The sequence below is a fragment of the Corvus hawaiiensis genome, chromosome 3 (assembly GCF_020740725.1).
Source record: "Corvus hawaiiensis isolate bCorHaw1 chromosome 3, bCorHaw1.pri.cur, whole genome shotgun sequence".
NCBI classification, from domain to species: domain Eukaryota; kingdom Metazoa; phylum Chordata; class Aves; order Passeriformes; family Corvidae; genus Corvus; species Corvus hawaiiensis.
The window spans coordinates 89,639,587-89,655,473 of NC_063215.1; the positions used below are offsets into that span (position 1 = coordinate 89,639,587).

General features: G+C 48.5%; 1 protein-coding gene across 5 annotated transcripts in view; it reads right to left on the reverse strand.

Moving 5' to 3' along the window:
• Positions 1–640: 640 nt before the first annotated feature.
• Positions 641–15,887, reverse strand: part of LOC125323126 — a 77,391-nt gene continuing 62,144 nt past the window's right edge. For all 5 annotated transcript variants that reach the window (XM_048297748.1, XM_048297747.1, XM_048297746.1 and 2 more), the window contains one exon: positions 641–3,036. In XM_048297748.1, coding sequence (XP_048153705.1) covers positions 2,908–3,036 — 129 coding nt within the window. In that variant the 3' untranslated portion in view covers positions 641–2,907. The remainder of the gene's footprint in view (positions 3,037–15,887) is intronic.

Below are 15,887 nucleotides of genomic sequence, written 5' to 3' on the forward strand. Positions count from 1 at the left end.
ATAGGTAATAGCTTTGTGAGATGCTGGTGAAGATACAGAGTTAGGAGTGGGGGAGAGACAGGAATTAGCTCAAGTAGATAGCTGGGGGTGGGGAATGCACATTAGAAGTACCTGAGATGGAGTTTTTAGAGCAAGATCCAGAGGAAGGGGTGAACTATAGCTAAATTATGGAGAAGAAAAAATGCTCTGGCTGTAAACAAAAGGGCTGTAGAAAATCTCAGGAGAGATGCAAGACTTCTGGAAGTTAAAATTACAAGCCAAAGACCAGCTGGGTGGTTACCCACCCTTCTGTTTTGCGGGGCTGGAAACCTCCAGTCACGCTACATCTGATCCCCAAGCAATAGGCAAGGCACTCAAAATCCAAAGCACCATCTTGGTGAGGGAAGCACCAGTGAGGGACAATATACCACACCAGTACACCATACCTCACATGGAGCAGCTGCACATGCAAAGAACCTGGCATTCATTTTGCAAAAGCTCTTCATTTTCAAAGCCATTCACTCGCAGACATGGCCTCCTTGTATTGTGGAGTGCTTGGGACTGGCTGCACTGTGTCATAGCTCACTCTACTCCACCTCCTCCTGCACCCCTGCCCACAAACACCCAGGAGACACCAGATGCACGAGACCCACCAGAGGAGTGAATATAGCAGCTGTTACACTTTATTTCACTGTGGGGTTTTAATTTTTTTTTTTTTTTTTTCCTTCTGATTGACAAAGAAAAGACAGAGAAAAGTTACAAAAGTAGTAAAAGGCAACAATATCGGCAGGACATCCCTGTTCCCTGCTCCTACCCGGGCAAGGCAGCCTGCCCCACCTGCTGGCTGGCAGGAACACACCGCTGGGCGCCAGCACCTCGGCAGCTCTTGCTGAGCAAAGCCTGAGGCTGCAGGGCCATGCAGGGGCTGCCACCCCAGCCTTTTGCACAAGGAATGTGCCTCTTAGACGGGTACCAGGCTATGGCTGTCCCATCTCCTGAGCACAGGGATTTGGTCCAAAGGAGCAACGCTTCCTGTCCTGCACTGGTCAGCTTGATCTGGCAGCAGTTAAAAAGCTGAAGCGTGCCATCAAAACAAGACAAGCAGAATTTCTACAGGGGCAGGAGGAATTAGCAGAGGAATTAGGCTCTCTTGGAAAAAGGGACTTGCAGGGAACCATGATGGTCTGCCAGAGGTTCCTCACCAGTAAACACAAGTGACCTCTTGGAGGTGGTGCTGGTGCAGGGGGTGGCCCAGCTGTAACAGTCTGGAGCCAAAGAGCAGGCAGAGCTGGGACAGCATCAGGACAGACATCCCCTCACCACCTTGCCCAGCTGCTCTGCCTGCCTGAATGACAGGCGTTAGGGAGGGGGGGAGGGGGGGGTGGGATTCAGGTCCCCAAGCCTGCAGCCTTTCCCCAGGGGTCTCAGTGAAGGGCCCAGGCCAGTTCACTCGGTAGCCTCCTACTGGCAGCTGGACTGACCATTGGTGTCAACCAAAGAGCAGCATCAAAGACCTCCACACTAAGGCAGATTTGAAAAACCAAGAATTATTCTGTATTACTCACAGTTGCTCCTCTTGATCTGGACAAACAGTAAACTACCTGCTTTCCCTTGCACTCAGATACAGGCTCATGGTGGGGAATGCCTACACAAAGAGGTTACTCTCTCCACTAGGTGCAGCAAGAGGAAAGTCCTTGCTCTGCCTCAACAGGAGAGGTGGGAGCTTGTTCTATGAACTCCTGCCTTGTGCACAAAACACACACTCCTCGAAGAGAGATCCCAGTCAAACACCAGTGGCAGCAAGGCCGAGCATGGTCCTAACAGCCTCAGAACTGTCTATGGAGGAATGTCCCCCACCTTCACCCGAACTCCTGTTATTTTCACCAACAGCCACAAAACTGACTGCTTCTTCCCACTCCTTGCTTCATCTGGGCATATTATACCAGAGAAGTCTACCTGAATTTAGCTAGCATGAACAAGGGGTGTGGAAAGCTTGCTGGAGACATTAAATTGGGTTGAGTTTGGTAGTACCAGTTACCTCCACCATCATGTAGTGGGACAATACTAAGGAGAAGTGTTGCATACCCCAGAACACAGACTGCCTCAGCAGAGAGGAGACCCATGAACACACAGTCACCCCCAAGTTCTTCTCTTTGATGCTGAGGAGTGTAGTGAAGGTGGGTGCTGTGTGGCTTAACACAGACCTTCCACTCTAGAATTTTATTCTAACCTGACCTACATATGGATGTCTCACTCTCCCATTTCAATCTCTTTTTGGACAGTATCACTGAACTGCCAGCAGATCATCTGGAATGCACAGCTAGATGTGCCAGTTTCTCCTCCACGTGTCTCCCTGTCCTAGGGTTTTCCACTTAAGAGAGCTTGATGTGAATGCAATTATAACAATCTCAGAGAGGGATTTTCTTGTTTTGCAAGCAGCTCTGTATAGCCTCTTTCTCCAATCCTGAGCTCACTTCTGAGTGGGAGAAGTGTCAGGTCTACAGCAAAGCACTGTTGACCCAGGTATCCTTGGGAAACTGACTGGATTTGGTTTCACACCCTGATCACTCATCCCTGCTGCCATGCAGGACACTCTGACCCCTGAACGCCTCATGTGTATCTTCAATTACCACCATCTTCATGTTTGACACTGCCTTGGTGGCAGCTCTTGCAGTTTGTGGACCTGACTGGTTTGCTTTGCCCTGAAATGCAAAACTCACTCCCTTTGCCACTGCTCAAATACATCAGTGGTATGGGAACAGGCACTGCTGCCAAGCCATTCACTTCCTCCTCCAGAGCAGCTGCATTGCAAAGATGTGTCATTGCCCCTTCTTCTCCCACCCCTCCCCTTGGGTATCACCACCTCCCCTTCTCCCTGCCAGGCAGGACATTGGTTGATAGTTCCTGAGGATTTTTGGAGAAACTCCTTCAGTAGGCACACGACGGTTCTTCCACTGGAGCTATCGGGCTCAGCGGCTTCAAGGTGCTGAGGGAACGGAAGGCAAAAGTGGAGGGATCATACATAAAGTGGGGCGGCGGGCAGCCTCCGCTGATGCTCTGCAGGGGAATAAAAACAGGCATGAAGTCAGTGCTCGTATCAGCTGCAAACAGTGAAGTTCTTGCCTTGAGTGATTTGTCCTCCCCCTCTCTGATACAATTACACCTCCTTGAATGGGTGGTCATGCTTGCAATTAAAGCATATGGCATTAATATAAGCAGCGGAAGCACTTTGCTCACATCCTTGCTCCTACCCTTCAAGGTAAAAAGCTGGCACACCTCCTTCCTCCAGTTCTGAGGTCCCTAGGATCCACATGACTAGGGCCCATGGCACCTGTAGCCACTAAGTGAAACAGGATATCCATGAAGCATTTAGAGTACCAGAGTCAGAAAGGTCAAAAGGTATCACATGGAAAAACTAAATTCACTTGGCCTTGAAGTAAGACCTAATAACACTTTTAGAGCATGGAGACAAACCAAGCCAACTCTGAAAACTCTTTCTTCAGCTCCATTTTAAAACAATTCTCCAATAAGGATTTACAAACCATCCTTTCTTGAAGTCCCAGGCATGCTGAAACTCTCCCGGGTTTTGGTTCCAAACTCCACAGTTTGAGAAGGAATGGCTGAGAGATAGGCAGAGAAGATCCAACCCCCAAGGCCTTACAGACTGGTTTCTACCATGGCCACTAAAGACCATTCTCCCGCCTTTGACTCCCAGTATTCAGAGCACGGTCAGAGCAGCTCCAGAGTAAGTAGGCCAGAAACCCCCATGGACTCCCTGCACTGCGTGACAGGACAAAAATGCTGCTCTCCACTAGGCTGTGCTGGGATGTGTGGATCCCAGAGAAATTAAAGTGCCAAAGAAGTGATTCTACTCTGTTAAATGTGAAGAGCTTTCTTTTTTACTTTTCAGGAACTTTGTTTTGTTTCTTTCCTTATGCAAGCATAAAGAGTAGTGGGGCAGCTACTTCACTGATACTTTTTGGCCAGGAGAGGAGGTCTCACTGCTCTACGGGCCAGGAAAGTGTTTAATCATGACTCTGCCGAGTTAGTTCCCAAGGAATAGGTGGGATGTTCAGCAGCTCAGAAACTCATGCAAATGTCCCCTACTCTCATCTCACTTCCATCACTCTTGGGAAGAGCTTTACCATTATTTTCACACAGGTTAGGAAAAAAAACCAGTGAGAAACAGGTTAGAAAAAACCCAAAAACCTACAGGTTGGGCAGGGAAGTGATTGAGAGCAGCCCTGCAGAAAAGGACTTGGGAGTGGTGGTTGATGAAAAACTCATTGTGAGCTGGCATTGTGCACTCACAGCTCAGAGAGCTAGTGGAATCCTGGGCTGCATCAAAAGCAGTGTGGCCAGCAGGTCAAAGGAAGTGATTCTCTTCCTCTACTCTGCTCTTGGTGATAACCCACCTGGAGTGCTGCATCCACTTGTGGAGTCCCCAACATAAGGAGGACATGAAACTGTTGGAGCAACTTCAGAGGAGGACCATGAAGTTGTTAAGAGGACTGGAGCACCTCCCTGATGAAGACAGGCTGAGAAAGTTGGGGCTGTTCAGCCTGGAGAGAAAAAGGTAGCATGGAGACCTCACAGGAACCTTCCAGTGCCTGAAAGGGATCTTACAGGGAAGCCAGAGAGAGACACTCTTCTGCAAGAACTGTAGTGACAGGACAAGGTGTTATGGGTACAAATGGGAAGAGGTAAAATTTAGTCTAGATATTAGAAAGAACTTCTTTCCTGTGACGGTGGTGAGACACTGGAACAGGTTGCCCAGGGAGGTTATGAATGCCCCAACCTTGGCAGTGTTCAAGGGGAGGTTGAATAAGGCCTTGAGCAGCCTGGTCTGATGGGAGGTGTCCCTGCCCATGGCAGGTGGGATTGCAACTAGATGGTCTTCAAGGTCACTGCCAACCCTTAACATTCTATGTGATTCAGACTGGGCTCTGGTGTTATGTGACTCCCTGTTCCTTTTCTAGGCCTTTCCGAACTAGAACCATGGTTTCCTTTGCTCAGCCTGCACTGTGGGGACTGTTCGTCAAAGAATTAGGCTTTTTAGGAACAATTACCGACTCTGCTGTCTCATAGAAGACAAAGGTTCATTTTAGCACTTCAGATTCAGGTCTGTCAGACAGCTGCAACCACATAAGAGCACGGCAAGGTGATGTCTTGCTGCCTCCACCTCTGTTCTGCCTGGGTTTTAACTTGTCATCACAAGACAAGCACATACAAATATCCCTGCTTTAATGGTTTGTCTCACCCAGACATAGCAGATCAGAGTGAGCTAAGGAAGTGTCCAAGCCCAGGCCCTGAGTGCTGCAGTAACTGCAGCAGGATCTGGAAGCCTCTGTCTCCAGGCTCTTGGTCACAGCTCAGCCCCATGGGGCAGCATCCTTCATGTCAGGAACAACCTCTAAAACCAGTGTGGGCAGCTTGTTCCTGCCTAGTTGGTATCTCTCCTGCAAATTAAGATGGGCACTTGAGAATGGAAAATGCCAATGTGGTGCTTGGCATCAGCTGTGCGTGGAGTTTCAGCCAGACAATCATGCCCTGCTACATCCCCCTGACACCTTGGCCAGCAGCATAAGAAACAAGAGAGGCAGATTTAAGGGCCTTTACTCAATAGCCACCTGCTGTGGGGTTATATATGGTGTATGCTCTGGCAGGCCTCAGAGCTGGAGGGTAACATAGCAACCCCTATTCAAAGCTAAGGGGCAGAATAAATCAGCACATTTGTCCTTCTCCAGAGCAGAGAAGGTCCCCTGCCAGTGCCAAGAGGGAATGGGAACAAAGAACCTGGCAGTCCCCTCCATTTTGAAATGCCAGACAGGATTAGGGAAGGCAGCTGAATCTGTTCATTTCTGGCAGACGGCAGATGAAGAGGCTGGGGAAAGATGGGCCCAAAGGACAGACAAAAGTCATCTACAAAACTCACCAACTTTGGGTGGGAAGTTGCGCTATGATTTCTCTCTGGGCCTTCTTATGGGGCCAATGTGTGGGGCAGAGAGCCTTTCCAGGGCACTGCCAGGATGATGGGCACAGAACAAAGGTTGAGGTGAAGGTCAGGGATGTGAGAAGACACAGGAGGATGCAGAGATTCGCAGGTGGCCAGGCAGCTGCGAGGCTCAAAATGCACCCAATCCTGCCTTTTCATCATGGCACCTCTCAAGCAGCCACAAGATGACCGCTGGCTTTCAACAACAGCAGACAAGGGCAGAGTGAGAAGGGGCCTGTGCCCAGCTGCAGGCAGTAACAGGAGAGACAGTAACCTGACTGCCCTCACCCATAGCAACACCCTGACCAATCTGCACTCCTTTATAACCCCAAGCAATACAGGATCCTCATGCACCTACTCCCTGACTGACAGGGCAGCACCTCTGCTACTGACCTTGCTGGAGGTAAGAAACCTCCAAATCCCTCGACTCTCTTCTTGCAGAGGAGCATTTTTAGACTGTAGTTCATATCCAGCCCTAGGGATCACCAGACCTGATCTGGCTTAGTCCAAGACACCATTTGGGATCACAGCATGTGGTGGTCTGCTCCTGATGAGTAGCACAAGGCAAAGCTCTGTAGACGTATTTCCAGAAAGAAAATGGAAAGAGCCAGCTGCCAGAGAGGGGAACATGTTCCTGCCACTCTGTTGCTTGGGCCAGCTGCCTCCCTGTAGTCTGGGCAAACGTCCTAGCCAGCCTGCCCTTCTCCTTGGGCACACCATGCCTGGGACTTTGCTTTGACTAGGGAAGGGTCTTAGGAGTCGTTGCTGCTGCAGCAGGTCCCCAAGGAGTTTGCCATAAACCTGCCTGACAGCCCCTGGTGAGCAACCCCAGGCCAGCTCCTGCAGAGGCTCCTCAGAGTGCAAACAATCCGCACTTGACATTAAAGGCTCATGTGTTCACTCTAATGGCATTCGGACAGCTGGGTACCGCTCACAAAACGGAGCCTAATATGGGCCCTGTGCTAATGGAAATCATTAACCAGAGCCCTCAATTTGCTAAGCAATGTATTTACACAGCTGGAGAGTGGCCCGAGTCAGGTTCACTCAGCTGCCACAGGAGAGCACACAGGCTGACATACACGCTGTCACACACACGTGCTCACTTGCACACACTCACCTGCCCTCACATGCCTCAGGTTCTCCCCAATACACATGGGCTTCCCTGGTCACTTGCCCACATCCTTCTGTGCACAGAGACTCCTCCTGACTTGGAAATCACAAGGAGAGCTGTTCCGCTCATACAAATCTTGCCTGCTCCTAAAGTAACTCAAGCCATGCAGGGCTGGAACTTCACAGCATCCAGGGGATGGGCTAAGGCACCACAGCTCATCACTGCTCAGAACACAAGGTAGGTCCAGCACCTGAAGATACCCATGCTGCCCCACTGCACACCTTTTTTGAGTTAGATGAGCTCCTAAGGGAGGTAAACTTATCTTAAATACATTTCAAGCAACTATGCACAGACCACCTTGGTCAAGAATGCCTCTTCACCCATGTACATGTGCCTACACGTACACTCTTGCCAACATGCACTGTTGTCATCAGTAGCAGTATCACCTTCAAATACAGGGGGGCAAATAAGCAACCAGGTTTGAAACATATCTGAAGTGCATTAACAAAGAAGCACACCTAAAGACAGTGAGTGGAAGGAATTGCCTCAAAGAAGACCAGTAAGAGTAAACATCTCAGCAGAAATGCTGATTTCAATCATATTAGCAGCTCTCAGAAAACAGACAAACGCACAGCTGTTCCATAAACCCATCTGTAACATAATTGTGTATTTCAGCAAGGAAAGAGTACACAGGAAGAAGATAAACATGTAAAGCTAAATCTATTAATATGAAGCCATATTCCTCCTAGAAACAAGTCCCTTACTTCTATGAAGTCTGGGAAAATATCCCAAATGCAGACTGTAACATAATTTTGGTGTCATGATTCCACAGAATCATGATTCTCCTCTTTGGACAAAGCCAAAGTGAGCACAGGTCCAAGTGAGCTTTCAGTTGTGGAAATTACAATGCCCTCAGGAGGGGGGGAATGCAGTTACCCAACACAACAATGTCTCCGAAGAGAGTGGTGTGCTAAGGGTGATGGAAAATTAAGAGGACTCTTTGGTCCTCTTTCTTAAGAGCCCTAGTATCCTGGTGGGATTCAAAACCAGATCAGCTTGTGCACTCTGCCAACTCACCCCTACTCAAGGCCAATCCAGCACAGGAGTCCCTTCTTTCCTACTCTTGGCCCCCAGTGGTTGGGAAATGCTGCTGAGCTCCTTTTAAAGGATGCTGCCTTCCAGTGGTGGGTGAATGATCCCTTTGCAGTCTGTAGACTCACTTGTTAAAAGTCCTTAGGGATGAAAGGCACCATGTAATTGCAAGTTGTAAAGGCGCATCCGATTCCCACCACCACCCTGTGTGGAAAGGAATAAATCCCCAGAACAGCTTTGGCAAGGACAGATTCCTGCCTGAGATGCTGCCTGTTTGTGAGACAGCTGCCTTGCCGTGGAGTGGGCAGAGCCAGAGGTAGCACCAATGTTCAGAGAGCGCACAGAAAAAGTAAAGGCTGTCAGACTCCACAGAGGAACATTTACAGGTACACTGATTCAACTCCACTTTGTCCTCCTTCCTCTCACCCCTGCTAAGTGTTAGAAAAGAAACTTCTTCACACTTCACCTTTGATATATGAAGCCATCAGCAGTGAGCAAGGGAAGGGGACCCACACACCTGCTCCTAGCTACATCTGTAATTCCAAACATGGCTCTGACCAGGCCACTTCCCATCATCTCTGCCTCAGTTTCTCCAATGCATAGTACCTACATGTTCTGGTTTCTGCTGGGATAAAATTGATTTTCTTCCTAGTAGCTGCTGTATCCTGTTTGAAGGTTTAGATTTAGGATGAGAATAATGCTGACAGCAATAACTAAAAATATCAGTCTGTTAAGCAATGTTTATACTAAGTTAAGGACTTCTCAGCCTCTCATGCCATGACAGTGAGAAGGTTTGGAAGGGCATGAGAAGTTGGGAAGGGAACAGCCAGGACATCTGACTCAAACTGGACAAAGGACTTTTCCATACCATATGATGGCATAAGCTGTTGTTTTGCCTTCCCAAGTAACCATGATATAGCCCTCCTTTCCTGGAGATGGCTGAACACCTACCTGCCCAGGGGAAGCGGTGAATGAATTCCCTGTTCTGCTTTGCTTGCTTGCACAGTTTTTGCTTTCCCTATTAACCTGTCTTTATCTCTCCCCACAAGCTATCTCACATTTACCCTCCCAACTCTCTCCCCCATCCCACGGAGGTAGCAAGTTAGCAACTTCATCATGGGGTTAAGTCACGACAGTACACCACAGCCAGGCAGCCAGGATGAACTAATTAACTTCTAGGTGTTTCAGCCTTCTGATGAGAGGTGATTTCTTTTCATTTACAGTCTTGCTTCAGGCAGTTTTCAAGAAGTAGTCGCTGGCAAACAGGACCAGCTCCTCCAGTGGAGCAACAATTCACATTTAACTGCTTATTCATTAACTCCGATAGGGCCTCTGACACTTTATTCCAGTCACAGACCTGGAGCAGCTCAAAGAGTAACTTTTCACAGGCAAACTCCTTGCCTCCTGAAAGTCTGTCCTCCACCCCCAGGTTCATAGAGAATTTTATTTCAAGGAATAGTTAAAAGATAGACCATGACAGAACTCCATTTTATGACTACTCTGTTCCTTTCTTTTCCAAGAAAACGCCATCTCCAAATGTTGTTCTGACAAGGAACCCAAAACTTTGCAGTTAGCACAGTTTTCTTACGCTTTTCATTACCCTCCCCTAAAAGACTGAAAGACCTGTCTTCCATCACCAACATAAGGCTGCCTAACACCTATGTCCTTCTATACCACCCCATTGCAAAGAGCAGTTCAGTGGTTTACAAACACATCCCCATTCCTCTTAGAAAGGTTAAAAAAAAATTTTAAAAATATCAAACATTTGCAAATGTGTGTGCAGAGTTGTCAGGTGGCAACTACCAGACTTACAGAGGTGCCACCAGACAGACAACACTGAACCTTTTTGGAAGGTACTTCAAAGGGCCTAGCAGATGCTTGTTGGTCATTTGCCCAAAAGCAGAAACAGCCAGTTTCAGCTATGGGTTCCTGCTGGCACCAGCAGGATAGGCCTTTCTTCTTCCCTCTTTCACACATCTTTAGATGCGTTTTTGACAAAGCTGACTGCAAGCTTTGATTCTGCCTGCCTGACAACCTGAAGGAAAGAGGCTGCACGAATAAAAGGGACAGATGGGTCATTCAGAGGGGCAGTCTGTTGGTGCTCCCTGGCCAAGCTGGGGAACTCGTCACTCCAGGATCCCAGTAAAGGTCATGCTCTGAAGGCAAAACAAATCTCTTAAGAACAAGTGAATGAACCCATGTTTCCCTACTAGTGAGCTGTGTCTTGCACCCACTTTTTACCTTGTGATAAGGAATTGCCTGTGGTTCCTGCATTCCTGCAGTTCCTGCAACTACTACAGGGTCTGCATATGCCTGAGCAGGAGGAGAGGCAGGCACAAGAGTAGCTCCAAACAAACACAGACACAGACAAGGCACAATCTGGCCCTGAATCTCCAAGTGCATCTGAGTCCTTAGTTTTGGTCTGTACACAAGTGACACTACCTCATCCTTTCCTTCCTCTCCACCCTCCCCGTTCCAGCTCTTGCTGTGTAGCAGGAACACCCTCCTCTCAGAGAGATCACACCAGCTGCCTCTCAGTCCTCCTCCCTTGGGGCCAGGAACCCCAGGTACCATGCTTCCCAGAGCCGGCACGTGGTGTGTACTTGGGCATGTGCAGCTTCCAGTTTGCATGAGGCCAGGGCAAGCAGATTCCCTCTGGCCAGGCAGGCTGGCACAGAGCAGCACGCTGCTTTCAACTTGAAGGGTACACAAATTAAACCTGCAAAGTGAGGATTAATTAGCCTGGCATGAGCAGGCTGCGAACACATGCTGACATAGTGTGCTTGCCCCTGGACAAACCGCCCCAGCTGTGGAAGCCAAGCACAGGAAGTGGGTGTATTATGGGAGAGGTGTGTGGGAAAAGAGGATTACAGCTCTAGGGACTGGGAGGTGCCAGGTTCCCACAGCCAAGAAACAGCAAACAAAAGGGAGCCGGGAACCACTGCAGTGGGCCTGGATGCAGTGAATAGATGTGCCTAATCAGCCATCTTGGACTTTAAGCTCTAGCAGAGAACAGTGGCTCTCTGTCACCCTGTGCCATCCCCTACATCTCTCTCTCTGCTCCATCACCCAGGTATGACCCAGAAATCATTAAATCTGACCCTCTCTCTGTGAAACATGCCTTGCCACTTTCCAGTCCCTTGAACCACGGTGCCACTAGCCATAGCCGCCACTGACACACAAGGCTGTCCCAGGAGCAACTGGGCTGCACCTCCTTTCCACCACTCCCCACCTCCCCCTATTCTTAAACCAGACCCACAACCCACATCAGACCACAAGGCAAGAACAGCACTGAAAATAGGAAGTCAGCCTCCTCACTCACCAGCCACTCGCTACTTTCATGATGCTGAGTGGATTACAGAGCTCTCGGCTATTTCACAAAGTCTATTCTGTGGGCACTTACATGATTCCACAGGTGTGAGGGCATACATGGCAGGAATTTATGAAAAGCAGGAAGCAATAAAAGTTCTTGTCCTTAAGGAAACAGAAGAGAGACATGACAGTCCCATTTTTACTGCTGTAGGCAGGCTAAAGGCTGGCTAGCCTTTGCCATGAAATCCAGTAAAAGCCAGATATTTGGAATCGTTTCTAAACAGACAGAGGCATTCCCCCCTTGGCTACACTGGACCCTTCCCCACACTGAGCAAACTCTGGAAAAAGTCTTTTGTCAGGAATTATTCAGAACAAGAGCTGGAGTTCTCCAAGACCAACTATCATCTTCAGTAGGAAGTTCAGTGGCTGGGCTGGGAGGAGTGTAGGATACCCAAAGGGATGTTCATGCTCCCACTTAGCAGAGGCCCTTCTCCACTTTGTTCAGCAGAGGCATGCCCATCAGCTGCAGACAAGACACCACTTGGGGAACTGGAATGCCAAAATCTCCATGAGGGGCTTCTGAGCAGCAAGTAATCCAAGGTTGTGACTGGCCAAGGAGGTGAGTCTCTCTTGTTGATTCTAAGGTCAGGGTCAGGTTTAGACACTCAGTCACATACTGAAAACAACCAGGAAGGTTTGGGAAACTGTTAGCAAGCTGCAGTTTGGGATTTCTGCTGCCTGAGATGCCCGAGCTGTTTATACTCATGATATGGTATGAATAAGGACACAGCTCCAGGAACACAGCTTGAAGTTCTCCTCACCCTGTCCTTCTTCAGGTGAGTCACACTTTCTGCTGGTTTCTCAGTATAACTCACTCTGAAATTGTAGTCATGGTATTTATCTGTGTATTTATATGCATCCAATGCTAAATGCTTGCACAGCTCCTTGGGAGCCTGTGATGGAAGGGGCAACATCTGTATTTTATATACATGCATATACACACAGAACCTTCTGGCTTTTTAGAAATCTTTACTTTGTGCTGTGCAGCCAGAACCAGAGGTTTGCACCAATATTGCTCTGTCACCTGGTATGCCTTGCATTTGTTAATAGCTCAGGCATCTGCCCAGGAGGTTCTGGCCAACACATCTCCTGCTCAGCTCCACACTGAAAAGGTCCCTTGTTTTAGGAGAAGAAAAGCCAGCATGTTTCTGCAGTGGCCTTTTAGGATGTAGAGTAAGAGATAAGAGACAGGGAAGTCATTCGAGGGATCTGGCCCCTGTCCAAGCAGAGGGCGTTCTCAACATTGATAAGATCAAGGCAAGAGCACAAGAGGTTTATGTTCCAATTTAAAATTCTTATTTTTACATAGCAGAAAACATCTCTCTGATCAGCCAGGTTATCAGATTGGCCTTGAAATCCTTCCTTCCTTTCTGCCAGCCCCAAAAGATCCTTGAGACACAACTGGTAAGCCCCTGGGTTACCTACTGCTCTTAAGAAAAGCTAATCCCATTCCGAGATTGCATGTAGAAGTTTGTGAAGGAAGAACAAAAACAGGAATAAATTACAGACTTTTAACCCTCATCCCAAAATGGCCTGGAGAATTGAAGACTGGTGGTATACAGACACACTGGAAGACAGGTCTCTGCATTCAGAGCTGGCCAAGCCTGGCCTAGGGCAGAGGCAGTTACACCCCACGAGCACATGGTCACGGTCATCCTCCTTCCAGCGCCAAGGAAGCATCTCCATTGCAACACCCACCTCACCCCGCAAACACACTCTAGACAGTAAAATACTCACACACGCATGTGCCCCTCTCCCACTTCCAGTGTCTTGCTTCCAGTTACAGACATGGCACTGGCTGACACTTTGGGGCACCAGTGACCAGGACTGCACACTCACACTGCCCACCTCACGTGCAGCACCCACATAGGCCAACGCCTGCCCCTGACCTTGCAGTGACACGTGCTTTGCTACGTGTAGCTATTATGTACAAATCCATAGTTCATGTACATGCTGTCACCTCTAATTTATCTCTGCTCACCTGCCCACAGGGGCTGATTCTTCTGTTCCATTATCCTTTATTGGGTGGGAAGAGAAGCAAGATTTTTTTTTTTCTTTTCTTAATATTATTTGCTCTTCACTGTAGGCTGCCACCTCTCACAGCTGCTATTCCTGAAAACATTCCAAACTGACTAAGCTGCTGCATGTTAGAAAAGGTTATTAATCTCTCTCCCATAATCTGTCTAGGTTCTTAGACTAGTCACATCACTATCCATCATCCCACTAAAGAACCACTGAGTGAGTGGAAAGGCTGTAGCTGATCACCACCCAAGCTGGCCCATGGGAAACTTAAATACAGGAAACAACAGCAAGGTGACACCTTAGTGTTAAAACAGCAGCAAAACCCAACCCAGGTCACCTGCTTAAGAAAGACTCCCAAGGACCACAAACATTTCCAAAGGCTGTAGCTGTGTTTCCATGCCAGAGGGCAAAGACACTGCCCCTCCATCTCACCTTCCCATGGGAGACTCCTCCAGCAGAAGAGGGAGGAAGGCATAGCTGTAATGATGCATGAGAGCACAACACCTTGCACCCTGACATGCCAGCAAAGCCCCAAGATGTCAACCCAACCAAAGCAACAGCCAGGAGGAAAAGTTTTTTTAAAAGCAGACATCATCTCACAACCACGAGACACTGATCTCAGCAAGAACAAGATGAAAATGCTTCACTGATGATATTAGACAGTCACTGTCATCCTTGTCCTCACACAAGACAGAATAAGAACAATCCCTTCTCCTATGAGTTATTCAGCAGCAGGAAAACTGAAGGGATAAAGCAAGGATCCTTCCTTCAAATCCCTGGCACAAGCTGTTAGATATCCTGCCTGTTCCTCAGATCAGTTCACTCACTACATCTTCATCCAGCTGCACGCTGTCTGGCTATCTGTGGCATCTCAGTTCAGAAAGAGACTACCTGATCTGAAACAGGAACACTTGTGCATCAGTGCTACAGTGACACAAACAAAGTGGTTCACATGGTGATGTTTCCTGTTCAGACATGCAGACAGCTGCCTGGTTCCTCCTGTAACAGCTCATCAACCCATCACTATGAGATCTGTCTTCATTTCTTCTACCCTCACCACAATGGACAGGTCCAACAATGAACCTGTGCCACCAGACCCTCAGCAACAGAGGGCCAAGCCTCTCGCTTTGCCTCCTGCTATCACTCTTGGCAGAAGGCCACATTCAGTAGGCCCTCAGAATAGCCCTTCCAAGAGAACTTAGGTCCCTGGTGTGCTCTGACTCCATTACTGAATGTTCGACAAGACCCAGAAATCACAGAAGGGCTGAGGTTGGCAGGCACCTCTAGAGATAGCTGAGTTCAAACCCCCTCCTCTGAGCAGGGTCAGCAGGAGCTTGTTGCCCAGGACTGCATCCTGGCACATTTTGACTCTCTCCATGGACAGATTCCACAATTTCTCTGGGCAACCTGAATATCTTACATTTCGACTTGTGCTCATTACCTCTTGTTCTGCTGCTGGGCAACACTGAGAAGGAACACCATGCCAAGAATGTCCTGCTGGCTGGATTGAGGTTTCCCTTTATATGATGAGAGCACGGCACTGTCTTTCAGAAGTATTGACCTCTCTCAGCTGCTTCCAGAGCTGAGGCACTTCAGCAAAGAGTTCTGCCAGGGACCTGCTGCCTCCTTTCTCAGCTGGTTACAAAAAAGTGGGCACTTACAATCACTTGAAAAATGGAAGCAAAAATGCACCTTTACTTAACAGCTCTGCCACCACAACAGACCAGCAAGAGGCTGTGAAGTATCATATGCTATTACCATGGAAGCCACGAGTGCCTCAGGTGGAGAGGCACTGTCCCAGCTTGGCAAAGCTGGCCAGAGAAGAGTGGATTTTGTGCCACCTGTCAGAAAAGCGTGCTCTCAGTTTCTGCTGTTTATTTTAGTGCAAGCTGATGTGGGCTTAAGGAGCAAAGGGATAATTCTCCTTTCAGATTCTCCAGGGGCACAATAGTAAGCCACAATAATGAGCTTAAGATGTCAGGAAACCACCTCAGTGAGGCATCACTGAAACCCAAGGAACTGGAGAACCATCATCAAGCACCACTGGAAATAGCTGGTGTCTGGGGACAGACATCCAGAAAAAACCCAGTGAAAGAGCACGGGGCAGGCATAAAGGAAGGTGATAAACAAGATGCGCTAAAACATTGCAGCAGGATTAGACAGCTGGTAGGTCTGAAGGACAGGCACAGTCTGGGAAGAGCTCATGGGGCACAGGAGGACACAGCTATACTGAAAACAATCCAGGCAGAAGCACATGAGAGCACATAAGAAATCAGGATTAATTGTGCAATCAGAAGTACCGGGTCCCTGTGGGGC